This window comes from Eleginops maclovinus, chromosome 21, assembly GCF_036324505.1.
Source record: "Eleginops maclovinus isolate JMC-PN-2008 ecotype Puerto Natales chromosome 21, JC_Emac_rtc_rv5, whole genome shotgun sequence".
In the NCBI taxonomy this organism is placed as follows: Eukaryota; Metazoa; Chordata; class Actinopteri; order Perciformes; family Eleginopidae; genus Eleginops; species Eleginops maclovinus.
Genome location: NC_086369.1, coordinates 12115054 through 12140505, shown reverse-complemented (window position 1 = coordinate 12140505; position 25452 = coordinate 12115054). Strand labels below are relative to the sequence as shown.

Genomic DNA, 25452 nt, shown 5'->3' with positions numbered 1-25452 from the left:
TTTTCACAAAGGCTAGCTAAATCCCTTTGGCAAAGAGACATCACAGTGTTTTCACAAAGAAAATCAACCATTTCAAATGTTTATTTTATCATTTCACATTTATAAGCTCTGTTTGTGAATAATAAGGTATGATAAGTTTTGACCCACAGTATCTACAGTACCTCAGAATCTATAAGGCTCACATACTTAATCAGATCTTATAGTGGCTTATTGACCTGTTAAGAAGGAAAACAAAACCAAAAATATATATATATATATTTGGTGATTAAGGTTTAATCATCTTAGTCAATAAGAATGAATGGAAAACAGCAGGATGTGATATAACATTTCAATTCTCTATTGCTCATATTTTATAAAAGTTATACAAAAAAAGCGTTAGTCATTTTAAGTGAACATTCTGCTTGTTACAGTATATCATCTACAAAGCATAGGGGCCTATACGTTTTCTCAATGGCAACAAGATACAAAACGGGACAACACCGTTTTAGGAAAGGTGGGTGTACCATATAGAACAAAGGGAAATATTAGCTCAATCTTCATACTATTGGGTATGTAAAATCAAACACCTTTGTTATACTTCAACAGTTATATTTGAAACCAAATTTAACTGTCAGACATGTATTTTATTGTCACTTATGTTCACCATGACAGTTTGGCAGCTGAGGATTCGTGTCTATTAATGGAAACTGTTTGTGTCCAGATGCATTTCAGTGTATATTTCTACAAATTGTCCTATGCATAAGTAGCACATTTAGTTGCTTCTACAAAAGTGAACCTTTTTTTAAAGGAAGTTATTAAGAAAAAACTACTGTACTTGCAGTAAATATTTTGTATCAGTTTTACTGAGCGTTGCTGAGGTTTAACAGAAACAATAAGTTGAGTTTATTAAGGTTTTGCTCATGAGAAAAAAACAATACAAACAGATAAAGTAGCTACCACCAAAAGAACAGCAACCAGCAATAAGAGCAAAAAGAATTTTCTGCGCTGGTATAGAGGCTGGGGTCCAGGTTGCTCCTGATCAACTGAGAGCAGGGAGGCGGTATCCGTGCTGCTTAGTGGGTCTGCATACTGTGGCCCATTGGGCTCCACCATCCAGCGCAAGACGTTGACTTTCATCTCCATGTCATCGATCATATGGTCAAGTTGGCTGATATCCTTCTCCATGGTGCTGCGCTCATGGCTCTCGAACTCAGCAGGAAGGGATGTGCTCTGAGGTTGGTTCAGCTCTGGCAGACTGAGCGCCCGGGCTGCTACTTCACTGCCTCCTCCTGCATTACCAAAATACAAATTGGGAAAATAAGTCAATTTTCTTTCAGCCAAAGACGGCACTGATCTTGTGTCACAAGTAAATGCTGTCTTTTACAACAGTCCTGCAATGAATCATACATTCATGGAGGTTAGAAAGTTCAGATTCCTTTAACTGTTTTGGAGTAGGATTCGGTGCAGGACTAAAATCAAAACCATTTTTGCATTTCTTGTTATTGATTATCAACCACAGCGTCCATCAGGGCTATACTGTAATTTACCTTGAAGGCCATTTTGCACCCATGTCTCCTTTTTGGACAGAGAGAAGATGTCACCCATGTTGAAAACTTTGCACATGTCAACATGGAGGAGCTCTAGGCTGGAGGAGAAGCCCACCCAAAGGATCTCCATCTCCTTACGTTGCTCCTCAGGCAGGCTCTTGTTTCGGAGATGTGAGGTCAGATGACTACGGATGGCCATCGCCAAACTTTGGGCCTTTTCTCGTGTTTGTCGCAACTCATCCCGCAGCTCCAAGCTGTCTGTGCAACCACCAACACATGTGGCCAAAATGCGGTAACATGCTACAACCTGTATGGAGGAAAAACAAAGATTTTGTTTTCACTAATTGATAAATGAAAGGGGTAAAGGGAAGTTGAAGCTGTGTGCTGCTTAACAACACACTGCTAAATATGTCAGAGAGGTGATTACCTTGAAATACTTCAACACTGAATCCTGTCTCGTCTACTGACTTTGGACGCTAGAGTCCAATTTGTTTAGTATCAGTTTACATGCTCCTCTTAGCACATCACCTGATTGAGTATACAGTAGACCACTAATCACTTATAAATAGGTATCATAGACGTGTGCCATCTCAAGAACTGCCCGCTTATGTTGTATGTTTATAATATGTTCTTAAGCCAATGTTAACTAAACAATTCTTGCAAGAAGTTTTTTATTATAAGAAGAAAAATACTCATTTTAGGATAGGTAACAGTTCTTATAAGTATTCTTATGTCATTCAAAGCCAAATGTACCAATAACCGGGAAATGTGAAAACTGGACAGTTCCTCTTTCATGACCCAATTCATGTGTTAACACAGTGTTTTATTAACAGGCATTAGATAGATCCTGTTGGATTAGCAGGAGTGGTTTCAGTGAAAAATATTAAAATTAATCTCATTATCATTGATCTATTTCTAGATAAGCCATAACAACCTTGTGTACTCTGCGTGGATGGATGAGATGGGGACACACAAAGATAACTACAATCATGCCATTTAAATGTGTATCACGTAAGCATTCATTTCCATACAGAATGTTTACTATTTGTATTTTAATAAACCCCATAACTGTACAGTATATTGGCTCATCTTCTCTTAATTGCCCACTTAGAGTCCTTATATATAACATCAATTATACACACCATGCAACATTGTACCTATAAGTGCAAGGTAAAATTAATTAACTAGAAAAACAAGGTCATGGTAAAATAGAGTTAAAACAACTGCTATGAAGGAATAGCCGTTGCATTATCCAACACAGATACTGGAACAGTCACAAAGATTCAGTGGAGCAAGACATTCTTTTCACTGAGAGTGCTCTTTTAGCCATAGGGTGAAAAGAAGATTCTTAAATGTCTTGTGCAGGGTATGTTCAGTCTTACACAAGTTAAAAAAAGACCATTATAATGAATGAGTAACTGCTCGGGAAAACATTTCAATTGTCAACTCAATTGAAATTACTAACAAATAATTGTTTATAACTAACAGTGGTAAAAAGTGGTCATGTGTCTTTTTTTGACATTAACAATTACATTAAAAAAATAATGATGTAATTCCAATTATAAAATCAATAGACTAAAACTATTATAATAAATCAGATAAAGCAGAACTAGATTACAACATTCTTTTTGTCATAGCTGGAATAAAAAAAAGGTTGACATTTGGAGACGTTTACCTTTATTAAAGAATCCACCAGAGCCTTTCCATCAACCAAACCCTTATCTGTGCCAACTGTGCAATCATCGCCTACTTTGTTATTTATAAGTGGCATTAGGATGACTTGTCCAGTTTCAGACTCTGTCCAGATTTTAGTCCAAGTTGCCCTCTACTTCTCCGGCTGCCCCTGCTCGTCTTCTTCCCCTGGAAGATGCTTCATTCAATGACTGAGGGTTGAGTCAAACTCCCAAAGCTGCATGATGCACAGCCAAATTCTACTCCTATGACAAGTTGCAATTATGGGTGAACATGTCTTGGATGCTAAAAAAAAGTGTCCCAAAAAAGCAGCCAGAAAACTAGAAAAAAAAAAGAAAGTAATAAAGTGATGCGACTCTTAAGCAAGATGCTAAGCCTGTGATTGACCTCCTTGCACTGACGCAGGTCAAGACGAAGAGCTAATCTCATTAAATACCACTGAGACAAGAGAGAGAGTAGAGCAGCTGTCTCTACCACAATGCCACTCTCACTAACTGAAAGGAGGCTACGCTCAGTTACCTCAAGCACGTAACACTGGTTAACTCTTTCACTCACATATAAAATGTACTCCAATGGTGGAAGTCTTACTGCTGTTGGTTAAGAATGGAGGTTTCTTACTGGGAAAGTGTAAAGATAGACCAATAGGCAAATTAAATAGTGATGCACTTAAGAAATTGAACATTGAACATGGTTTCTTTGTCCCTTCACAACCTTTTGTGGGTAATTCCATCCTCAGGCTCTAGATAATGGATGGCCTCATTTTGAACAGATTGACATGTTCAAAGCATAAATTCCTTGGCGTGACATTTCTTTAGTGTAACATGGTTTCTGTCAAAAAGCACAGCATTACAAATAAAAACATACACTCTTGTGGCCATGAAGGATTGTATTCAAATGGTGCTGAGAAGGGAAGTTGTCCATACATTAGGAAAGTATATTGTCAATGATTAAGATAAAAGACTTCATACTTAGAATTGTTTTAGAATACGTTTTTATTAAAATACACAAAAAATCACAAACACACTACATGAATAAAATAATGTAATTATTGCCGTTGTCTTTCCAGGAACCCTAAAACTGTCCATGTATAGTTTTAAAACCAAAATGATTTAAGCATTATTCAGATGCCAGGCTTTTTAGTACTGTGGAGTGCTAACTGTTTTTCTCAGCAGTCGGCCAGTTGAACTCTTCCGTGGAGAAGTCACAGCCTCCCTGATGTTGGCGAGCAGGCCATGCTTCGGTTTGAGAAACACAGAGGACTTCTGGGAAAACTTCGCCAGTTCTGCCTTCAGTGAGGCAATCTCCCGACCCTTTTCAACATTCTGACGTAGGATTTCCTCCATTGATTTTCTCTTCAACAAAACAAAATGTTCAAATGATATTTCAGCAATAATTTCAATTGGATCTGGTCACTGCTCAAATTGTATTATTCTTAAAATGCATCACAAGTACAATTTGCCATACGTTGAATATTTCACCTGATCATTAGACTTTCTCTGTAAATCATCCAATTCACACGATTTCTCCAGGAAGCCATCTCTGACCTTCTGAAGTGTTCCAGTGAGATCCTTCAGCCTTTTCTCTAGGGAAATTATCAACTGAACCAAATAATTGTGAAACAGATCACACAACCAAACTAAGCCAACATTTAATTGGGATACAGAGTTGTCGTGTTCTTTTTACCTGTTGTTTATCCTCACAAATGCTCTCAATGGCACATTTTTCTCTGTAGAGACGTTTGCGTTGATCGTCCACTGTGGGAAAAGAAAACGGTGACATTCATATCCCTTAAAACCAAAGTTGGTGAACTCAATGAAAGAAGATGGACAGGAGAGCATACAACACCTATTCATACCAGAAGGCACTTCATAAGAAAAGACAGTGCTGAGACATCTTTATGAATAATATACCAACCTGCTGCTTCTGTTGATTTATACGGTTGAGTCTGGCACGACTGATCCACTGTTGGAACTGCACACAATCCTCTGATACTGGACGTTAAGCACTCCAACTCAGAAACCTTTTGCTTCAGGGTCTTCACAGGAAAGTAAGACAGAAGTGTGAAGTTTTATTGACAACCCAAAATAATCCGACTGCTTGTCAGGGGATAAACCATACACAGCCAATTTGACAAACATTTCAACTACTGAATACGAGAATTTGAACAGTGCATGATTGCATTACATTAAATGACATACCTCTACTTTATCCTGTTCAGCAATGAAATCATCAACAGGTACGTAGTTATCTTCCAGATTGTTCATAGCACTCTGGTAGGCGTGCTTTTTGATAGCATCCTTGTACATCTCAAAAGTGTTCTCCAGCTTTTCTTGAAAGCCCTCCTTCAGCTCTTCTACCTGTCGACTAAACATTCCAAGCAAACGTTTATTTCCATTTCTTCTACAAATAAAAATGTGATCTGCAGGGATGCAATACCAGAACTGAATAAATAGCCTTCTCTTGCTAAAGAAAAATAACTTACTTCCGTAGTTCCTCACTCTCCATGATCAGCTGTTGCATAGCATCTCCCATTTCCTTTCGGATTTCAATTTCATGAACAAGGTTTTTTTTTCGTTCTGCCACTAGTTTTGTTTGCAGGCTCTCAATCATGTTTGCAAGCTCCTGGAAGATTCAAAGTGAAACAGTCACTTGAGTTGGTGAAGACTACACATTCAAATTAGTTTGTTAGCTTGATAATGGTTGCTAACTAGCACTAGAATCAATTCTATGGTGACACGTCGCAGGAAATGTCAGGGGATCACTTAGGTTAGTAGGATTCATCCTCTGGGGACCACGAATGTCTACAAAAGTCTTTGATTATCAGTGACATGGTCGAGATGTTTTCAGTGAAGTAAAGTGCTAGACTGACCCTTTCAAATGTTATAGATAGCAGTTAGGATTTGTCCTGAATTGTACGGTACTGACTCTGGTACTATGGACATAATAAAGAATGTCTGACAATACCGGATCTCTGATACGTTTATGATACCGTTTTTGAATGTGATATGGAGAAGATATTGTACATTCTGTGACAGCAAAGACACATCTGCCTCGTCTTCCTCATCCAGCAGCTCATTCTCAGACAGGAAGCTCTCCAGGGCCTGGGTGTCTATCACCCCATTCTTCACCAGGGGCTTGCCATCACGACCAACCAAACAAGGTGCAAGAGATTTCAGAGGCTTGTCTCGGATAACCTGCACCACCTACAGAGAGCACAGGTAGGATTAGTACTGAAGTGAATTCAGCTCATTGTACCACTCCCTCTCACATCACTATGTACCCAGACCTGTTTGGCAACAGCAGAGAATTTCATAACATGGAGAGTCTCATCGTAGGTGGAAGCACACTGGTTAATGTTCACGATCATGGATGCTTTTCCTTTGCCGCAGAACACAGCCTGGAATAGCTTGGTTAGCTTACTCTCTCTGAAAGGAATGTAGCTGTTCTTCATTCTGATGAACACAAGAGAAGGAAAACTTAAACAAAATGTCTAGATCTTACAGGGTCAATGCTGACTTGCTTAACTTGTCAAACAAATAGCTTGCAAGTGGAAACTTGCACATTTAGATGTAACTGTACCCATCAGCCTGATTGTTGCGTAGAGCAGTCATGCACTTTCCCAGAATAAGCAGGGAGTTGTTTATGTTCCCTGCCTCCTTCAGCCTCTCGCCAAAAGTTTTGGTTTTGTTGCATCTTTCAGAGCCAGCCAGGTCACACAGAGAAAACCTGAGGAACAAGTGATCATTTTATTCAATTCAATTTATTTTCTGTAGCTCAGTCCACGGTGGTGTGTCTCTGGGCAAGACACTTCACCCCAAATGGCTCCTGTGGGGATTGTCCATAGTATTGAATGTATGCAAGTCGCTTTGGATAACAGTGTCTAACAAGTGACATGTAATGTAATGGTAATTCGGGATGCCAGTTGTCAAGGCCTTAGTGATTATGATCATATTTTGCTCTATATTGACAAAATTGGGCCCCCATTTATTTATCCTAGAAACGTGCTTGATTTACCAAAACATTTCACCTAGTGCATCATTTCAGTTCTTAGAATGTATACAAAATGATGAACTACTTGTGATACATGCAAGTATTCATCTATATATTTAAAAACAGGGATGTGCATGTGATACTCAATGCACAAATATTATCAAAGGACTTAGGCAGATGTTTTCATTGCAAATATGTCAGTGTGTATAAGTACATGGATGTGCCTAAAAATGCTCACTGCACAACTATAACACAGAACAACTATAACTAGGCAGGATGTAAACACAAAAGCAGCATCTAAATGTTAATGATGTCACCGTCAGAAACTTACTCTGAGATCCTTGTAACTGTACGGTCATCGATCTTCAGTAGCTTCATGGTAAATATGCTGTGGCTGTAAGGAAAGCTGGTGTCAGTTTGGAAGACAGAAAACGATTAACGAGAAAAGATGTGATGAAATGGAAAGCGTGCCTTCTACTGGATGACTGGTTCATCTTTGTGGCTGCAGCACTTCTGTTTTTGTTTCCAAACTGCAGTACTTTGGAAGCTTCACCCAGAGTGTGGATGTTTATCCACCTGAGATCTTAAATCATTTTAAAAACACACATTGTTGTTTCGATGCCATCATAAGAAACAGAGACTATTGCTGTTATATTTCTGCCAATTTAAGAACACATGATCAAGTTGTGCACAAACCTTTAACGTAAGCATTTCCAGCACCATCGTCGCACACTCGAAGAGAAGCGCGTTTCTTGGACTTGGAGCAAAGGGAAGGTTGAAGCAGATCATACACACACTCATTGTAGATTTCAAAGAATGCCACCCATAAAGCAAACTGGCTGCTGGCCGCTTCTGTCGGGTTGCTTGCCAACTCTAAAAAGAGAACAACAAGAGAGCCAAAGACAAAACTCAAACTTCTGAGAAAGAACCAGTAGCATTGTTCTAGTTTCAAATCCTTGCATTTGTTCCCCTTGTGACTATACTGTACGCTCAACAGAGTCTACAGCGGGACAACTAAAATCTTGAACTGTTTGTAAAAATTGCCAGACAATTAATGAATTGCAAAGGGCTACCAGTTTGATTGTAGGACAAAGAGGAGGATGATGGACGAGTACTTGAACAGGAGTCTAAACCACTGACTCTGAGACGGTCACACTCCTAGACGGGAGAAAAATAGATGTACATGTTATTGCATTTCCAGTAAAGATCATTTCTGGTTTTATTAATTCCACATTCTTAGGAATATTTTCGGCAAAGGCTGAGAAAGCATCTCAGGTCTGTTAGAATTCTCTCACTTCTTTGACTGAAGCAAAAATGTCCGCTTTAGCACTGCTCTCCTGCTTGACTTGGTCAGAGTCCAGATATTGGGCATCATTCCTGAGGTAGGGTTTAAGGTCCATTCCCTCATACAGATTGGCTCCTATGTATTGAAAGGTGGCATCCAACACCCGAGGGAGTATTCCGGGCTGTTTAAGAGTTCCTAAAACATTTTATTTTGTTCAAACTGCCATAGAACTTCATAGGATACGTGAAACTGATACACGTTCATTCAACTGTTGGTGTGTTTCATCTTTACCTTGGATTGTGTAGGTTTTCCCAGCGTTGGTTACTCCATAGCTGAATATCAGTGCATTCTTCCCATCCAAGAAATCAGTCATCTGGCTTTTGACTGTGGCCTCAAATACCTCAGACTGCATAATTTCTGGCCCAAAAATCTGAAAGCCAACAGAAAAATCGTTGGTTGGGTATGAATGAAAGTGCAGATAGGTAAAGTTTTATACATTTTTCAAATGTTGCAGACCTGTGAGAAGGAGAATTTGTGGAGTGACATGCCAATGCCCTTTTCACTGCTCTTCATTGTGGCAGAACCCTTTGGTGCATTCAGGGTCACAGTCTGGCTGTTTTCAATCTCTACACAGTCCTGGGGGGGAAGGGGAGAAAATGCTCAACTATGCATCATAATAATAGGTCATAAAACGGTGGATTTTGACAACAGTTAACTTTGTATATCTGAGTTTAATTTCCCAAACTGAAAATGCAGATCAAAGGACAAATGTTATTTTTGGAAAACACAATCATGGATCATCGTAATCAGTGATTATGAAGTTAGTCTTTAATTTAATTGATGTGGATTAAATGTAATGTACTGTATTTAACACTACATGGCAGCCTGGCACTGTGCTGTACCTGATCCTCCTTGTCAGAGAGTTCCTCTTTAGAGAAAGGTCTGACTCTGAGGTAAACTCTCATGGTCTGCTGCGCAGCACCACCTGGCAGATCAGTCTACATACAAAGAAGACAATCAGACTACAAATGAAACCTGTTGAATATGAAGTATATCACTGTTGGATAAAACACAAAAAAGGGAAAAACATTACCTGCTGGGATAAAGTTGAAGCATCACAAGTCCTGTCCATGTCAACAGTTTGCATATCATCGCTGTCTTCATTGGTTAAATTAATCATACTCATTTTGAGGCAAAGAAGAGACACAAGTCTAATGTACTTTAAGTAGTGATCAATTTTCTGCAAAAATTATAATTTCGCTAAACAATACACAGGACTTGTTTCGGCCACATGTAGGTCTGCAGATGGAGGAGGAGTTTGTAGGTCCAATCAGTTTTAATTGACTGCAGGTCTGAAGTCAAGCATATCACCTAGGGAAGACCAATCAACTTCCAGGACTTCACTCAAGCATTAGTTCAACAGGGATATGCCAAATCATCATTTGAGGATGATTCTCTGAATGTATTTGAGTCAGAGAATGTGTTAACCTTCCTTTAAATAGCCAAAAAGTACACATGCTGTTTTCTATCAGTCACCTAAAGATACAACAATACCCCGACAGATATTTCTAGTCTGTTTGTGTAGCCTGGTAAAATTCTCAAAAACAGACGCTTCACTGTATTGAAAATGCCGTTTGGTAAAACCATACAGCTACACATGATAGTTTCATACAATGGACTGTCCCTTTGCTATATTTTTACCTGGCCTCATTAGAATCAAGTTTATACACATGTATGGTGGTGCCAACATAAACAATCTAAGCGGTGTCCTTCTACCGCTGCTCCATCGAGAGTGTGCTAACGTACTGTGTCTCTGCATGGTATGCCAGCTGCTCAGCAGCGGACAGGAGAGACCTTCAGAGGGTCATCAATACGGCACAGAAGATCATCGGCTGCTCACTGCCCTCTTTGGAGGATTTATTCAGCTCTCGCTGCCTCAGTAGAGCAGCCAACATACTGAAAGACCCATCCCACCCTGGACACCATTTGTTTGACCTGCTGCCCTCTGGCAGACGCTTCAGGTCCCTCAAATCATGAACAAACAGACTTAAGAACAGCTTCCACTCCAGAGCCATATGAGAACAGAACACTGCCAAACACTGACACTGACAACACTGATGATGGAATTCTACTCTTAATTTCATCTGCACCTTATGTATATCCAACTGCACTACTGTACATAGGGCCACTGCAAGTCGGAATGTGCAATATCTCGCTGCCAATGATAGAAGTTCTTTTGTCGTATCGTTAGTGTGTCCATTTGTTTTGTGCATTTATTTATTTTGTGTTATATATATATTGCACTTTTTTTCTTCTATCTCGTTGACTGCTGTTTGTTGTGTGTGAGTGCACCACCAGGATTGCTACTCAATTTCGTTGTATTTGTGTGCAAGCACAATAAAGGACTCTAATCTAAGAAAATAGGTTGCAAAAGTAGGTCAAATATAAAGAAAACAGTATTTATAATAAACTATATACACTAATAAAGCTAATGGTTCATCTCTCATATATGACTGTTAGCTTATGATGGCTATTACATCATTTTCTGGCATTTACCACAATTCTGTAGCCATCACTTGGTTTCGTTCCCAAAAAGTTTCTGTACATTCAGGGTCTGAGGTTTAAAATAAGCTAAGGGTGTTTTATGCCATGACTTTGTAACGAAAAGGCCAAGACACTGAGCAATGGACATATAGCAGTGCATTGAATAATACACACTTGACATCTACTGCACTGTGATTGCCTCGAAACAGCACAGAAGATTCAACTAGAAAACTATAGAATTAGCAAGGAGTTACTTGTGGAAGTATGCAGAACCTGCTGCATGAGGGTAGTTAACATTGTTAGGTCAAGCAAAGTAAATCTATCAGGTGAGACCAAAACAAATCATGAAGTTTACTGGTTTATTATTTCTAAAACCCTGTTGCACAAAATGCTAGTCAAGGGACCATTTACTTGAGCTTTTAATATCGCAATATACTTTAGAACGTAAGAATCCAGCAAGAAACTATATCAGTTTTAGTATTTCTTTATTAAAATCAGCTGCATCATTTATGCATCAGCGATGGTCACTTCAACCTCTACGCCAGGTTCGATGCTGATGGAGGTGATCTGCTTGACGATTTCAGATGGACTGTGCAGATCAATCAGGCGCTTGTGGATCCTCATCTGGAAGCGATCCCAGGTTTTGGATCCCTCACCACAGGGAGTTTTCCTGGTGGTGATGCGCAGAGTCTGGCGAGGGGGAGAAAACAGTTTTAGCTTGAATCCAAATTAGCACATCCAATTTACTGGGACCCTATATTCAACATATTTATATAAATACATGTCTAGTGCGTGCATTATCAGTACCTTGGTTGGCATGCGGACTGGTCCCTTCACCTTCAGGCTCTTCTCCTTAGCCCCACGGATCAAGTCTGCGCAGACTGATTATAAAAAGACAACTTTAAAAAACACAAGCAAACAAAAATCTCCTCATGATAATTTAAAGCAATGGCTCAGAATAGCGTATATCACATCGTCATGTTTTATCAGATGGAATTTTATCTTCATGGCTCACATACAGGTTGCATTTCCACAAAGCATTATGAGACTAGTTACCTTTCTCCAGAGATTTCACATTGCGGCTGGTGAGGGTGATGCGGATGCGGTGGATGGCAACCTCAGTCTCAACAGGTGCCTTGCCAGTGTCCTTGAAAGCCTGAAAGCGGGAAAAACAAAAAAAATGTGAACACACTAGCCTGGCAAAACCCATTATGTTTCAAAGACTTTTAGGATGAAATACGACCTTAATGATAATTTAGGGAGGTAATGCATGAAGAGATTGCATTTGATGATTGTTTAGATTTCAAGGTTTTATTGGTCATATGCACAGCATATACAACGTATATGTTGGCAATGAAAATCTTATGTCCCATGCTCCTCCAATAATAATAAACCTGGATATAATAAACTCGAATGGTTAAGGATTGCAAACACGCTGGAGATGTACGAACAGCTAAATGCACCACGGCGAACTAGCACGTGGAGTGCCTAATGGTAAACTTAACTACACGTTACCAAATAAAATATATATTTACGACAAACACTGCCGTTCAAGAAACTATGATAGTGTTGCCCCGTTTATGTATGCCATGGATGTATGATAAGAACAATTATGCGCTGTAACTTGTTAAGAGTATTGTTAGCCGTAACGTAATAAGCAGCACATCAGCAAACTAGCCTCAGCTTATGTTGGGCAGTACATTTTCACAATGCTCTTTACTAGATGTGGGATTCCGTGATTTATGCACAGTCATAGAAAACTAAAGCTATTTTACAGTATGCCGAATTGTAGTGTGTGTGTTGATTTATGGTATACAACACGTATTATGTACCACACGGGTTTATAATTGTGTCAAACCGATGAGTATTACTACATCATTCAGTTTGTGAATGAGATCTGGCGGGATATCCAGTTCGAGCAGCGTGAGCTGTAGCTAATGTTAGCATGCAGCCTCCATTAAAATCGTTTAAGTTACGCAATGAAAGCACAAACTCACTACAACTAAACGTTGTTCGAAAGAGAACAGTTATGTTCAAACCACACATACCATTTTGAGTATCCCTGACCGACTTATTCGGAAGAAATTCAGACGAACAGCGGTGAGCCAGGAACGAGAGCTACCAACGCGGTTTAGCTCTTGAGGAAAAGGAACGAGTCGAGGCCCGTTTCCTGTTTAAGTACAGCTCCTCCGGATGTGGAACACTTCTTCGTTAGTGTTCATTCTATATTCAACAGGGGCATCTAGTGGCTACAACGTTGAAGGTTTTTTTAATGAATCTTTTGTGTGTACACTTTTTGATAAGTCTATATTTAGGTATACTGGAGTATTATACCTTTATCATTACGAATTTTATGTACTTTTTCTTGATTATTTCCATTGTATCTTCTTTATTTTGTATTTCAACTACATCTCAGGGGTTAATATTGTACTTCTTACTCTGCTTGGCTACCTTCTTTTCTGCCAACCTCAGTGAACAGATTACAATTTCTCATCAACTTTCTATCCTGTGGATGTTTAGATTTTTTTCTTAAAAATAAAACTAAACTAAAGGATAAAGGATTCTTGTATGTTTTGAGAAATTCCTCCCAAAAAACTCATGCATCATGAGGCTAAAGATAACGAAAACTTAAGAGTTGATTTCTGAATGGAACATGATGGCACAATGTAATGATCTTAAAGAATACAGCCTAGGTGTCATAGGTTAATTTCACACTTATTTTATAAAAGGATAGGTCAAACATTGGTCTTTAAAGGGCCTTAAGTTAAGGTATCTAAACTGAAACGTGCATTAGTATTTGTTTTGATAATTAAAATACCCTTTTCTGCTTTCAACAGGAATGTCTGTGGTTCTTAAAACATTATACTTTCATTTGCAAACTTGCATTCTTCTTCCCAGCCATTGCGCACTACCCCCACCTGGAAATCAAGTGCAAATATATTGGCAGGATTGTGCCATTGCATACATGTGCATGTCTTGAGACAGAAATATTTCAATGAAATTCTGAACAGTATTCAGTCCTAATGAGTCTATGGCAGTTACATTTTCAACCATGCCAGAGGAAAAGCATTTACTTGCCACTACTCAAGTTATACATTTAAGCCACATTAGTAAATATAAAGAATGCCAAAACTAAGACGGTGACTATTCACCAAGCTGAGAAGGAAATGGTCTAATGTGCATGTGTACCTATCAGTTCAAAACCCAGGGCCAAAACTTGTTGCGCGTCTCATGGCTAAAAGTGACAATACAAGTATGGTAAGCAACACAGGCATTAAAAACTGCTAAAGCAAAAACACTAGAAGGACATCTGTTTTTCAGAGTTTCCAAAGAGCAGTTGGTTGCTAAAGTTTAAGTTGTCAGCATTTGTAAAACTTAGTGATATGCTGTGCAAACACTCCAAAAAGAAATATAAGACAGATTTAGAAAAGCCTTTGTGAAAGCTCAGTTTATTGGTGTATTGACATAAAGACCAGCAGCAGACAGTCATCTGGAACGCAAGACCTGCAAAAGCAAAAACATTTGAGTCAGCAGTTGGGTAATGGATACAGAAACAGGGCATATTGAAAATTGTGCCTTACCAGCAAGGTCTTTAGAAGACACCTTTGGGTGGAGCTTTAGCAGCAGCACTTTCCCTGGGGTTGCTGTTGCTTATGGGTTGTGGCATGGGCCAGGGAACAGGCTGTCCTGGGATGTAGCGGGTATGAGCAACAATTGACCTTCCGCGCTGGTATCTTGAACGCGAGCTGAAGGAGTAGACTGGCTCCAGACCAGACACGTCGCTGAAGACCGGCTCAGGTTCCTCTTCACCAGCAGGTTCAGAGTTCAAACCAACCCTTTCTTCAGTACTTGCTGAGTTACCATAGCCAACAACTTGAGCACTGCTATCATACCCATTCCCTGCATATGCAACCTCAGGGTCACTGACCTCAGGGCTGTTATAGCGCTCATTCCTTAAATTAGCATAGTCAGCTTTTCCCACAGCCATGTTAGGGCTGCTGTTGAAATCTCGAGCCCTGTAACTGCCATGGCCAGCACTGGAACGGGCCTCTTGAGGAGCAGGAAGTTCAGGAGCTTTGTTAGATCTTGGTATGGGTAAACCTGGTAGATGGGAGCTGCTTCCTGGGTAAGAACTCACCCCTCTTCCCCAATACCCATAGTAAGAAGGGACTGGCCGATGCATGAAGCGTGGAGCAGCAGCTTCCGTTTCATAAAAGGAAAAACATGTTAGCACTTTGCTTTATTTAATTGTAAAAATCTTAAGGCAATAGCATCTCACCTTGTTGTATAGGACTACAGGTTATGTAACCAATAAGCATCCAGGAAATCCACAACTTCCTGCAGACACATTTCATTTTAGATTAGGTTTAAATCTTAACAAAATAAACTACAAGTCTTTCCTTTACTTACATGATTTTTGTTAAGTAAATTTAGGATATATGCTGTGTGGTTTCTTCAAGCAACTATAGAGGCAAAACACAGAAAAAGTGGTCATTAACAATTAAGTAGTCAAAAGTACAAGTTTAAAAAAGTTAAGCACCCAAACCAAACGTAATACCTGCTAATGGCAACAAGCGTATTCTACAAGCAACTTTCCACAATGTCTTCAGAATCCAAAAACACTTCTTTTAAAGGGTCCTCAAGGCTGTGGTAATTACTGGATAAGTGGTAACACCTGCCAACAAAGACACCTGAGGTGTGTTCAATGTGAAAAAGTTCAACAACCTCTCATTGAAAATACATTGTATGAATCATGAATAACACATTTAAAGGCACATGTGTGTAGTAGATAAACTTACATTGATATAATATATGTTTATAAGTGTGGCTATATAATTAAAATACTAAATGTTCACAAAAGTGATCAGTTAAGTTAAGTTGTCTTTGTTTCAATTTTTATATAATGCATCCAGAAAGACAGACTACACTTCAATTACATATAGTGATGCTGGTTGTTTGAAGGAGCATTCATTAGTTAATCACTTTTTTGTGCTCTTGGTTGCAGAGGCTTTGTTACAGGAGATGGAATTTTCACTGAACCAAGAGGCAGACACTTACATCCGGTAGAAATCTTAAAAATAAAACAAGTATATTATCATGAGTAATAAGTTGACTACGCTAAACATTCCAATAATAACATTCAAAACATTCATACACTTGTATTAATGACATGAGTGTAGCATACGCTATGAATATTACATTACTGGCATTGTATGAACACCTGTGATTGACTGTTCTTGATCAAATAAAAAGCCCAGTGCATAAATAATGAGGCTTTTATTTTGAAAGATAAAAGCGGAAGTCCAGTGTGTTGGATAAACAAATAACGGAACCGGGGGCAGTTGCTAGAAAGTTGTTTTGTCCAAACCAGTTCAGTTATTACGAAAGTGTTTTTTATTGTAAAAGATGGTTGTCTGGTTCTAGTGTTCGAGAAAAAGAAGGGTAGTAATTGTCACGACGTCTAAACTGTATTTTGCTGTGCGTCATGATTTCCAATCACAGGCCGACGCCAAGTGACCGAGGAAAAGTTATAGACCGTTACCTTCGATAAAACTAACTGGAGTTGAATGGGAACGGAGACGACCTTTAAATGAGGAGATGAATTTCGGTGTCCCTGCTAATTCGCTGCTGCTCTTCCGTGCCTGCGACGAAGGGGACTATGAAACAGCCCGAGGTATCCTGGAGCCCGGAGCCCCAAAAGAGTCCGGGAGGCAGAGCAGGCTGCGGTCAGAAGTCGGGTCGGAGTGCAATACTGCGGACATGTTGTCTCTGGTACCGGTGGATTCTACGGACGAAGAGGGGAACACCGCCCTACAGTTTGCCTCAGCCAGCGGTCATGAGAACCTGGTCCGGTTTTTGTTACGAAAGGGGGCTTCTGTGGATAGCCGCAACAACTACGGCTGGACCCCGCTTATGCAGGCTGCTAGGTGGGGCTGCGGAGTTAATACCACTGTTCTGAATGTCATAAAAGAAGGACTCATCAAACTTCACTAAAACTCTGTGATTTTAAGTTTGTCATGTAATGCTGTTGTTGGTAAAAACTTCCCAATACAGTGAAAACATTGTCAGGAGGAGCCACTCGTACATTTTTTTTGGTGGAGCATCATGTATTTATCTGCTTTTTTTCAGTGAAATAAGATTCATTCAAACCATTCAGTTCTAATTGAATGTTTTTAGCCCTTTTCTTGGTGCATTTAAGTATCTGATGTCATTCTTGGAATTTGACAAGTTGTATCTATACCATAATTGATATTGTAATGCAAACATCACATACTTTTGCTTCAATGTGTCTGTCTGTCTGTCATATCAACGGTCTGAACAACTCTTACCAAGCTGTCTATGTCTGAGAGTTGATTCTTAAGCCAGGAAGAAATGTTGACATAAATCCCACTTTTCTTATTCTTTGTCTCTTATTCGCCAACCAGGTTTGGTCACCTGACTGTTGCCCACATCCTGTTGGAGAACGGGGCAGAGATTAATGGACGTAACAGGCTTGGTGCAAGTGTTCTGACTATGGCCGCTCGTGGGGGACACACGCATGTAGTCAAGCTACTCCTGGAGAGCGGGGCCTACACGGATGACTACGATCATCTTGCTGTTGCTGCAGAGGCAGTATCAAATGGCAACAACAACAACAGCTGCAGGTAGGGGCTGTTTATCCCAGACAAACCAAAACAAAACTACATTTAGAATCCCTTTTTGAAAAAATGTGTAGTCTTCAATTTTTGTCAATCCATTTCTTCCAAACCTATGTGGCCTTCTCTTTTACAGTGGGAGCGGTTTTGGAGGAAGTGAAGGCTGTCTAGGAGGTGGTGGCGGCAGAGAATTCATGGACATCATAGCCTTGATGGTTGCATCTCAGCATGGCCACGAGGCCACGGTGCGCCTGCTGCTAGAATGGGGCTCTGATGTCAACTTTTCTCAGAAAACCACTGGCTGGGGACCACTGATGGTGGCCACCCTCAGCGGGAAGGTGGGTTCAATGGACCCGTGGGTGTTTGGATAGATAAACCAGATGGATGGATTTTATGTGATGGGTATCTCTGAAATATTTTGATGAATAAAGTGGGTGTGATTCGAAGGTGGCTGTTGCTCAGCAGCTGGTGGAGCGGGGAGCGGACCCTGACAGGGTCAATGTTCTATCCAAGACGGCCTTTGAACTAGCCATGCAGCTTAAACAGAGAGACATTAAGGCCTATCTGGACTCCATCACCACTGTGCGACCACAGACAGGTAACGCTTCCTTCCTCCAAATAGAGTGAGTGTCTGAAAACGACAATCTCTCTGTGTTGCTGTATGCTATGCAATTATCACTGATGTGTGAACAAAACCCACCATGGTAACTGTCAACCTCTTTGGTGTTCAATAGCTCTTCTCACTGGCAGCTCTTAGCTCAGTTTTCTACTTACAAGCCTTTTATTTTAATTTGAAAGAACACTGAATATGGTCTGTCCTTCTGAAACTAAACATTAACCTGAGTTCACTTGTGGCTACACTGTTTGACACTTGCATGTAAACTACTCCTACTCGAATGTAAAGGTAGTGCCATTGGCAGGGCTAAAAAAAATAAAGGTAAAACACAATTTAGCTATTTTTCTCTATCTTGGCAGCACTAAAACAATTCCTTTTACAGCAGGTTTTGAATGTTTCTCACAGTGTAATGTGTCTCTTCTTTCAGCAGTGATTAGTATTTATTTACACAACCCTCCTCACGCACAAAAACACACAGATGATTCTGAGCTATGTGGAGTCAGGCCATGTAGAACTGTTGTTTCAGTATATCATTGACTTTCTCCTCAGACGATGAAAGAAGAAGACCAGATGTGTTCAGTGCTCTCAAGTTGGGTGAGTTAAATTGAACTCAAATATTTGTTGAAACTTAACATATTAAATTAGTATTGGTACTAAAAAATGTGTGTGTTTCTTTGCTCAGGAAATTCCCAGCTAGTCAAGGAGATCTTGGAGGAGGATCCTACTCAGGTGAACTCATCCAATCAGGAGGGAGCGTCGCCTCTCATGATTGCAGCAGTGAGCGGTCAGCTGGAGGTGGTGCAGCTGATGGTGGATAAGAATGCCGACATAGACAAACAAGATGGTGTCCATGGGTGGACCGCTTTAATGCAGGCCACCTATCACGGGTAAAAAAACAACTTAGAAATAAACAAGTTTGTAATGTTTAGTTAAATCGATAATGATTGCTTGCTGACCTTGTCCTACTTTGTTCTCCGTCTCCCTCCGCCTTTCAGTAATAAAGACATTGTCAAGTACTTGTTGAGTCAAGGGGCTGATGTCAACCTCCGAGCCAAGAATGGATACACAGCCTTTGATTTGGTCATGTTGCTGAACGACCCAGGTACCCCCCACTTTTATCACTTTATTTTAACACCCCTTTGAGAAAATGTGCTCTGACTTAAGAACTCTTCCCTTCCAAATAAACTGTTATACATAGCAGGATAAATACAATCATAAATCTAACTTTTCTGAGAACAGCAGAACCCTTTTGAAAAGATGTTAGCAGTTATTTGCCTCTTGTATCAAGTCATCTTAATAATTTGTAGTTAGGACATAGTGTAGAGGTATTATGATTAAAAAAGATTAACCAATTCTTATTCTAAAGCATTATTTCCCAAAATGCACATAAACCTTTCTGGTATTGAAACTTAAAGATGTTAGATTGACCCCCATTTGACAGATTGTGAAATTATTTATTTATTAATTTAGTAGAAAGAATATTAATTTGCAACACATTTGATAATTTATTAATGGTATAACTTTTTATTACTCAGTTAATCCTATTTTTTTCTCTCTTACTATTTTGGGTATTTTTAGATACAGAGTTGGTGCGTCTGTTAGCATCAGTGTGTATGCAAGTAGACAAGGACAAGTCGAAACACCGTGGCAGAGCATTAATAACTCGCTCCAAAAGCCGACAGTCCCTCAACAACGCCCCTGTGCCACCTGACGACAAGGGAGGCCTGAAGGTAAAGAACAAATCCTGTGAATAAAATCCAAACTATGTAACACTGATCAATTATATTAAACTAAAAAACACACTCTTAACATGTCTGACTCCCCTCCAGTCCTGGTGGAGCCGGATGTCCAACCGGTTCCGTCGGCTTAAATTGACTCACACCCTGAGGCACAGCCTTTCATCCAACCGCCTGGCTCCGTTTCCAGACGATGCTGAAACTTCACTGGATGCCACAATGAAGGCGGATAGGAAGCCTGCTGCTGTGTCTAATGGGGCGCTGGCATCAACTCCTACCATGGGGGGGAACGACATCAACGCTGCTTGGGCTGTCAAAAGCAAAGATCCTGGTGAGACAGAGAATAATATGAATTCATCATCGGTTTTAGAGCACAATTTCTGTAGTCAGTAACAAATCCAATGTTTGGATTATAAAGGGGAACGTCATACATCAAGTCTGATCTTTGGAGTCAGAAAGATGTCATACTGTTGTTGTAAATGAAAACACAAGGAGGTGAATTGTGTAAATGTTCCCTTTTCAGGTCTTGGCAGGGCAAACTCAGAAAAGGAGGACTTTCTAATAACCACAATGGTAGGAGGGTTGGATTTGATTTAAACGTTTTATGGTTGTTTTGAATAAATGACCCTACAGGATGTTATCATCTAAAACCAATTCAATAAGGTGGTGTAAGCTTTATGGTTATAAAGACCAACAGTGTTACTGGGTCATTAAACAATGTTTTGTATGCCCTCTAGCTTAGGAGTGGTGCGCCCTTAACCCGTCTGCCCAATGACAAACTCAAAGCGGTGATCCCTCCCTTTCTGCCTCCGTCCAACTTTGAACCGTGGAACTCTGACCGCTCGCGTCTCCTCAGGGAGGGGAAGAGCGAAGCACCACGCCTGCCCATGCCACCCCAGAGGAAGCTGAACAGCAGTGGAAACTCGGATATTGTGAGTGTTTGTGTGTTAGAGGACTGGTGCTTGTAAACTCTGTGTTTGATTCCATTCACATTTCTTTTTTGCTATATTCTCTTCTCTCCTTGATGTCAGACGTCTATCAGTCGTGTGGTTAGCAGGTCCATAAAGTTTCCCAGCATCCCTAAAGGCCCTTCCTCATCCTCTCCTTCAAACTCTGGTCACTACCACTCCCCCCACTCTTCAGGAGGCTCCAATGGAGTGGCAGGAATCAACCGGGACTCTCACAACCGTTCAGGTTCACATAAATTAATGAACATACCATGACACTTTGTTAACTGTAGCAACCTGGTAACATGCTCTTTTGTCCACCAGGGGGCAGCTCAGACAGTGTTCTCTCCCAGATAGCAGCCCAAAGGAAGCGAGCAGCAGGCCTGATAGATGTGAAGGCACAAGCTCCCGAAAAACAGCACAGCCAGACACACAGCCCACCCTCACTGCCCCCCTCAGCCGACCGCCTGCTGCCGCCTGATATTAGCCTCCCTGAAATCCACTCCCACCAAAGCCTGGTCGCTCCTGACATCCACTCGAGAAGGGTCTGTGTGTTCTCTTCTGTCATAACTATGTAAACAGTTTAAAGAAGTTCCTTCTACAGTGTCAGTAAATCCACCCTTTTCCTTTGTAGAAAGTGGATTTAAAGAAGAGACCTCAGTCTGGGAACTCCTCCACATCCAAGAGCACGTCGCCTACTCTGACTCCATCTCCCTCCCCAACGCCAAAGCCTCCCAACGGGCCGGTAGACTCTCTGTCCTCAGCCTCTTCCCATCCTCGCTCCAAGAGCAGTGGTGGCTCAAGCAGTGGAACCATAACGGATGAAGGTGATGCCATAGTTCTGTTATCAACAACGTTTTGCCACCCCACAAGCATTAATTCCACATTTATTTTGCAAGTAGGCGAATGTTTAAGTTAAAGCAGAAACCAATGTGCAGAAATGTGCATTAGCATTGATTGCTTTTATCATCTATACAGTAATTTGTTGCTGATCACTCCTTCTTGATCACCTAAGTTGGACCACTTAGATCTTGCCATATAATAACAACAACAACACACACATGAGGTTACAAGTGTTGATCTTTTTTCCTCAAATCATACTTTGTTTTATGTTCTTGTCCTTTCAGATGAGTTGTCTGGTATTTTGAAGAAACTGTCCCTGGAGAAATACCAGCCCATATTCGAGGAACAGGAGGTATTTTACATTTTATGTCAAAAAGGAATTCCAATACATTTTTCCTTCAAATATAAAGTCTGTCTTTCGATTGTTCTGTTCTCAAAGCAAATGAAGCGCCTTTCACATAACATCATTTTCTTAAAGGACTGCATGGACTGAACAGTTTTGCACTCATGGAAGTGAAATTTGTAATATATTGCACATGTTTCATACAGTGTTTTTTTCTCATCTTTGAGGTGGACATGGAGGCGTTCCTGACTCTAACAGATGGAGACCTGAGGGAGCTGGGCATTAAAACAGACGGACCCAGACAACAGATCTTGGCTGCCATATCAGAGCTCAATGCTGGAAAGGTGCGTAATCTCTGTAATCTAACTATGTATTATAATACACTTAGTGAGATAGCAAAGATACGCAGAAATACTTTGAGCAAGTACAGAAATAGTATCATCTTTGGCTGAGAATGTTACCTTGTTATAATACTGCTGTTGGTTGTCCTCAGGGCCGTGAAAGGCAGATCCTTCAAGAGACCATCCATAACTTCCAGTCTTCCTTTGGTAGCAGTGCCAGTAACCCAAGACAACCAGGTGAAACGCGCTGTGAGTGTCAAAAAATCCCGTGGACAAATTGGAGCATGTCAACATGCAAAGACAACATCATAGTTTGTCTCTGTAACTCTTTTAACTCATTTATTTGTCTCACACTCTCCACTTTTTTTCACTAGCACCAACGGGTTGGATGAGACACCAGGTTCGTTCTGCCAACAAAAGGTAGCCCAACAGCCCCGTTGTGCAACAGGAAGTACACCAAAGGTACTTAGAGTAAGACTAAAGCGCTGGCAACCTACAGCCAAGGTACGACCTAAATGGAGTCTTCTGGACGCCGGTGTCCCAGGCTACTAGGGGAGCAAAACAACCAACAAGACCCTGAATAAACTGCTTACAGGATCAATCCACATTAAATGATTCCTCTTATGGATCCTAAAGCAGGGAAGGTATGACAGGGCTGGCTGAGTCCAGAGCCCTGCTGCTGTTTGACAAAGCCGAATGCGTTGCAAATGATAGTGTTGCGAAATCTACTGCTAATGCAGCGAAAGGGTTACGCAAAGGGGTTTGAGACTAGAGAGTATCCGAACAAATGGGAGAGATGCAGCATATGTATTGTAAAAACGGAAAGGTAAGTCAGGAGAAAGATAAAGAAAGATTATGAGTATTAAAAAAACAAAAAATACTTAAAGAGGTACTGTATTAATAAAACTGTGAGTTTAAAAAGGTGCACTGAAAAGAATTTAAAGTGAGGAAAAAAGGATATAAGCAAAGGTTTGTTATCGTCATCCATTCTCTGGGACAGTTTCTATTAGTGTTTATAGGCCACTGTGTAAAAAAAGAGGATCTTTATTTGGTGGAAAAATAAACATTATGATGATGCAATAACGTTAACCAAGACATTGGCAAAAACATTTTGGGATTGTTTTACGAGCAGTATAAATTAAGATTTAAAGACAGGCATTGTGCAATAGTTTCTGCTGAGCCTGTTCTACGTTTTTGCATCTGGCTCCATCCTTACGAAGCACTTCATCATTCCTAAATATTCGGTACTTAAAATCCAAGTTTTACGCCCAACGGATGGTTTGTGTTCACATGCGTCAGTTAAATATTAGATGACACTGATATCATATCCTGTTATTCGTGTTTGAAGCCTGTGGGAAGATAAACAAACATTCTGTACGCTTCAAAGAAGAATTTGGATGATGAATTGAGTCATTAAAAACAGGAATAAAGTCTGTGGAATGTTCCAAAACAAAATAAACTGAATACAAACTCTATTCCTTGTTGTTTGGTTTAATAGTTGGAAACCAGGTTCCAGTTTCTGCTCGTGTAAAACCTCCACAAGATGGCAGTGACATTCAATTAATATCCTGGTAGTACTACTCACCCTTAAATGCATCCTTTCTCATTTGAGCACACTTGTATTTGAATGTGTAACTGATTTTACGGAGTTTTGTGAAAAATGCTATGTTTTAGCATTTACCACTAAGCTGTAATTTTCACTTGTAAGTTCTCCTTAAAACCACCATGTGTGTAGTTAAGCTGTTCCTTAAAGGAGGCTGCGATGAGGAGCTTAGAACTATGTTTTCTACAATTGAAACTAAGAGATCTTTTCCAGTGAAGTGTCATTATATTATTAATATGTTCTGATATGGTTCTATTATTATTTAGTGATATTATTTAACCCTTCTTAAAAAACTAATTTATTCAAATGCAAATATTTACTTTATTTCAAAAGTGGATCTGCCGGATACCTTAAACATCTGTTCTCTTTGTATCTGCATTGGACACTCATCATACTTGTGGAAGTTGAATTCTGGATAATGAATTGCTTCCATACAATATGTCATAAAATCACGCTCGTACATTTACGTTTTAAATTCAGATTTAAGGATAAAAGGGAAGCTCCAATATCCAAGTGAAGTTAGTTTAGTAAAGTTTTTATTAGACACTGTGAGCAACATCAGCTACGAAAATGTGTTTGAAATGATTACTCCTTCATTAAACATAACCCACCCCCAAAACGTGACCAGATAGCGACACACTGGCGTTGTTGAAATCATTTTTGATGACCTGGATATAGACTGGCCCGACAGGCAGGCGACAGGGTTCCTGTAGAGTTTAATGAAAAGCATCACTCAGTGTAGGAAAGCTTTCCTCTCCGGGGCTGTGGCAGATTGGGGTTCAGATGTACAGTCATATGTTAGCTGTAAAAAATGCAGGAGAGAAAAATACAGTTGGAATATATTAACGTCGCTGAGGCATGTGGGCACCAAATGGACTGTCTCATTCAATTTCCTCCCAATTGAATTCATTCACATATGGTTTTGGTTGGATTCTAATAACATTTAATAATAGTATTGTCAAAACAGTAGTCATGCAGTAGTTCAAGTAACAACAGATCATGGGTCCCTCATAGAAGTCACAATTGTAACTACTGACTCAGACACCATTTCTTTAATCAAATATTATTTTCTTAAAAACCCTATTTGTTATTTTCCTGCTACTGGAGAGATGCAAACAGTCATAGCCAAGATATCTGCCTCATCAGCTGAAGTGGACTCCTGTCTGTGGTAAAAACGGCTGACTGAAGAACCCTCAGTTAAAGTGAAGATCTCCAGAAGAGATACATTTTCATTTAGTGCCAGTTTTCCGATCTTCATTCCCTGTCACAGTACAAACTGTGGTTGTTCTAATACTGTGGACAAGGGATAGACAAAACTAAACCCACGCAGTGTATTGTACATGTGTAAGAA

At 40.1% G+C, this 25452-nt stretch overlaps 4 protein-coding genes, 1 long non-coding RNA gene and 1 other non-coding gene across 9 annotated transcripts; 1 reads left to right on the top strand and 5 right to left on the bottom strand.

Annotated features, from left to right (window-relative positions):
- Positions 1-46: 46 nt before the first annotated feature.
- On the bottom strand, positions 47-3689 carry rgs9bp (regulator of G protein signaling 9 binding protein). Its single transcript, XM_063912947.1, has 3 exons — positions 3202-3689; positions 1527-1833; positions 47-1268 (listed from the first exon to the last, which is right to left on the bottom strand). The coding sequence occupies exons 1-3, from the start codon at positions 3295-3297 to the stop codon at positions 898-900; spliced, it is 774 nt and encodes a 257-aa protein (XP_063769017.1). The 5' UTR covers positions 3298-3689; the 3' UTR covers positions 47-897.
- Positions 3690-4192: 503 nt separating this feature from the next.
- On the bottom strand, positions 4193-9832 carry zgc:56231 (uncharacterized protein LOC406257 homolog). Its single transcript, XM_063912430.1, has 18 exons — positions 9587-9832; positions 9396-9491; positions 9010-9129; positions 8785-8923; positions 8504-8688; positions 8282-8366; positions 7905-8081; positions 7680-7791; positions 7540-7602; positions 6798-6944; positions 6505-6670; positions 6242-6421; positions 5701-5840; positions 5417-5582; positions 5133-5253; positions 4902-4972; positions 4697-4816; positions 4193-4570 (listed from the first exon to the last, which is right to left on the bottom strand). The coding sequence occupies exons 1-18, from the start codon at positions 9677-9679 to the stop codon at positions 4355-4357; spliced, it is 2397 nt and encodes a 798-aa protein (XP_063768500.1). The 5' UTR covers positions 9680-9832; the 3' UTR covers positions 4193-4354.
- A 1673-nt stretch (positions 9833-11505) lies between these two features.
- rps20 (ribosomal protein S20) lies at positions 11506-13248 on the bottom strand. Its single transcript, XM_063874103.1, has 4 exons — positions 13086-13248; positions 12094-12193; positions 11845-11918; positions 11506-11727 (listed from the first exon to the last, which is right to left on the bottom strand). The coding sequence occupies exons 1-4, from the start codon at positions 13086-13088 to the stop codon at positions 11545-11547; spliced, it is 360 nt and encodes a 119-aa protein (XP_063730173.1). The 5' UTR covers positions 13089-13248; the 3' UTR covers positions 11506-11544.
- Positions 11984-12051, bottom strand: LOC134858195 (small nucleolar RNA U54). The gene has a single exon (XR_010164936.1). It is a non-coding gene; the product is annotated as a small nucleolar RNA U54 (small nucleolar RNA).
- Positions 13249-15443: 2195 nt separating the features above from the next.
- On the bottom strand, positions 15444-16950 carry LOC134858093 (uncharacterized). Of its 3 annotated transcripts, none has more exons than XR_010164925.1 (3): positions 16580-16950; positions 15596-15712; positions 15444-15500 (listed from the first exon to the last, which is right to left on the bottom strand). It is a non-coding gene; the product is annotated as an uncharacterized LOC134858093 (long non-coding RNA). The 3 variants fall into 3 exon arrangements; XR_010164926.1 differs by lacking the exon at positions 16580-16950 and adding an exon at positions 15837-16051 and having other exon boundaries at positions 15596-15728; XR_010164924.1 differs by lacking the exon at positions 16580-16950 and adding an exon at positions 15837-16051.
- On the top strand, positions 16354-23973 carry LOC134858091 (ankyrin repeat and SAM domain-containing protein 6-like). 2 transcript variants are annotated; one of them, XM_063873968.1, is made up of 18 exons: positions 16354-16964; positions 17463-17681; positions 17809-18010; positions 18120-18270; positions 18838-18882; positions 18971-19175; positions 19284-19390; positions 19867-20018; positions 20118-20355; positions 20548-20597; positions 20762-20956; positions 21056-21218; positions 21296-21516; positions 21606-21798; positions 22099-22166; positions 22385-22501; positions 22651-22735; positions 22873-23973. In XM_063873968.1, the coding sequence occupies exons 1-18, from the start codon at positions 16636-16638 to the stop codon at positions 22920-22922; spliced, it is 2790 nt and encodes a 929-aa protein (XP_063730038.1). In that variant the 5' UTR covers positions 16354-16635; the 3' UTR covers positions 22923-23973. The 2 variants fall into 2 exon arrangements, with proteins under 2 accessions (XP_063730038.1, XP_063730037.1); XM_063873967.1 differs by having other exon boundaries at positions 22651-22747.
- The last annotated feature ends 1479 nt before the right edge of the window (positions 23974-25452 follow it).

Coding starts and splice junctions, on each gene's coding strand:
- rgs9bp (XM_063912947.1), bottom strand. CDS start 3,297: ATGCCACTTATAAATAACAAAGTAGGCGATGATTGCACAGTTGGCACA. Junction 1,834..3,201: donor TGGTGGATTCTTTAATAAAG/GTAAACGTCTCC, acceptor TCCTCCATACAG/GTTGTAGCATGTTACCGCAT. Junction 1,269..1,526: donor GGTGCAAAATGGCCTTCAAG/GTAAATTACAGT, acceptor TTGGTAATGCAG/GAGGAGGCAGTGAAGTAGCA.
- zgc:56231 (XM_063912430.1), bottom strand. CDS start 9,679: ATGAGTATGATTAATTTAACCAATGAAGACAGCGATGATATGCAAACT. Junction 9,492..9,586: donor CTTCAACTTTATCCCAGCAG/GTAATGTTTTTC, acceptor CTTTGTATGTAG/ACTGATCTGCCAGGTGGTGC. Junction 6,422..6,504: donor TCTCTGCTGTTGCCAAACAG/GTCTGGGTACAT, acceptor TGCTCTCTGTAG/GTGGTGCAGGTTATCCGAGA.
- rps20 (XM_063874103.1), bottom strand. Junction 11,919..12,093: donor TGTGAAATCTCTGGAGAAAG/GTAACTAGTCTC, acceptor TTTTATAATCAG/TCTGCGCAGACTTGATCCGT. Junction 11,728..11,844: donor CAGTCCGCATGCCAACCAAG/GTACTGATAATG, acceptor CCCCCTCGCCAG/ACTCTGCGCATCACCACCAG.
- LOC134858091 (XM_063873967.1), top strand. CDS start 16,636: ATGAATTTCGGTGTCCCTGCTAATTCGCTGCTGCTCTTCCGTGCCTGC. Junction 17,682..17,808: donor AACAACAACAACAGCTGCAG/GTAGGGGCTGTT, acceptor TCTCTTTTACAG/TGGGAGCGGTTTTGGAGGAA. Junction 18,883..18,970: donor GTTCAGTGCTCTCAAGTTGG/GTGAGTTAAATT, acceptor TTCTTTGCTCAG/GAAATTCCCAGCTAGTCAAG.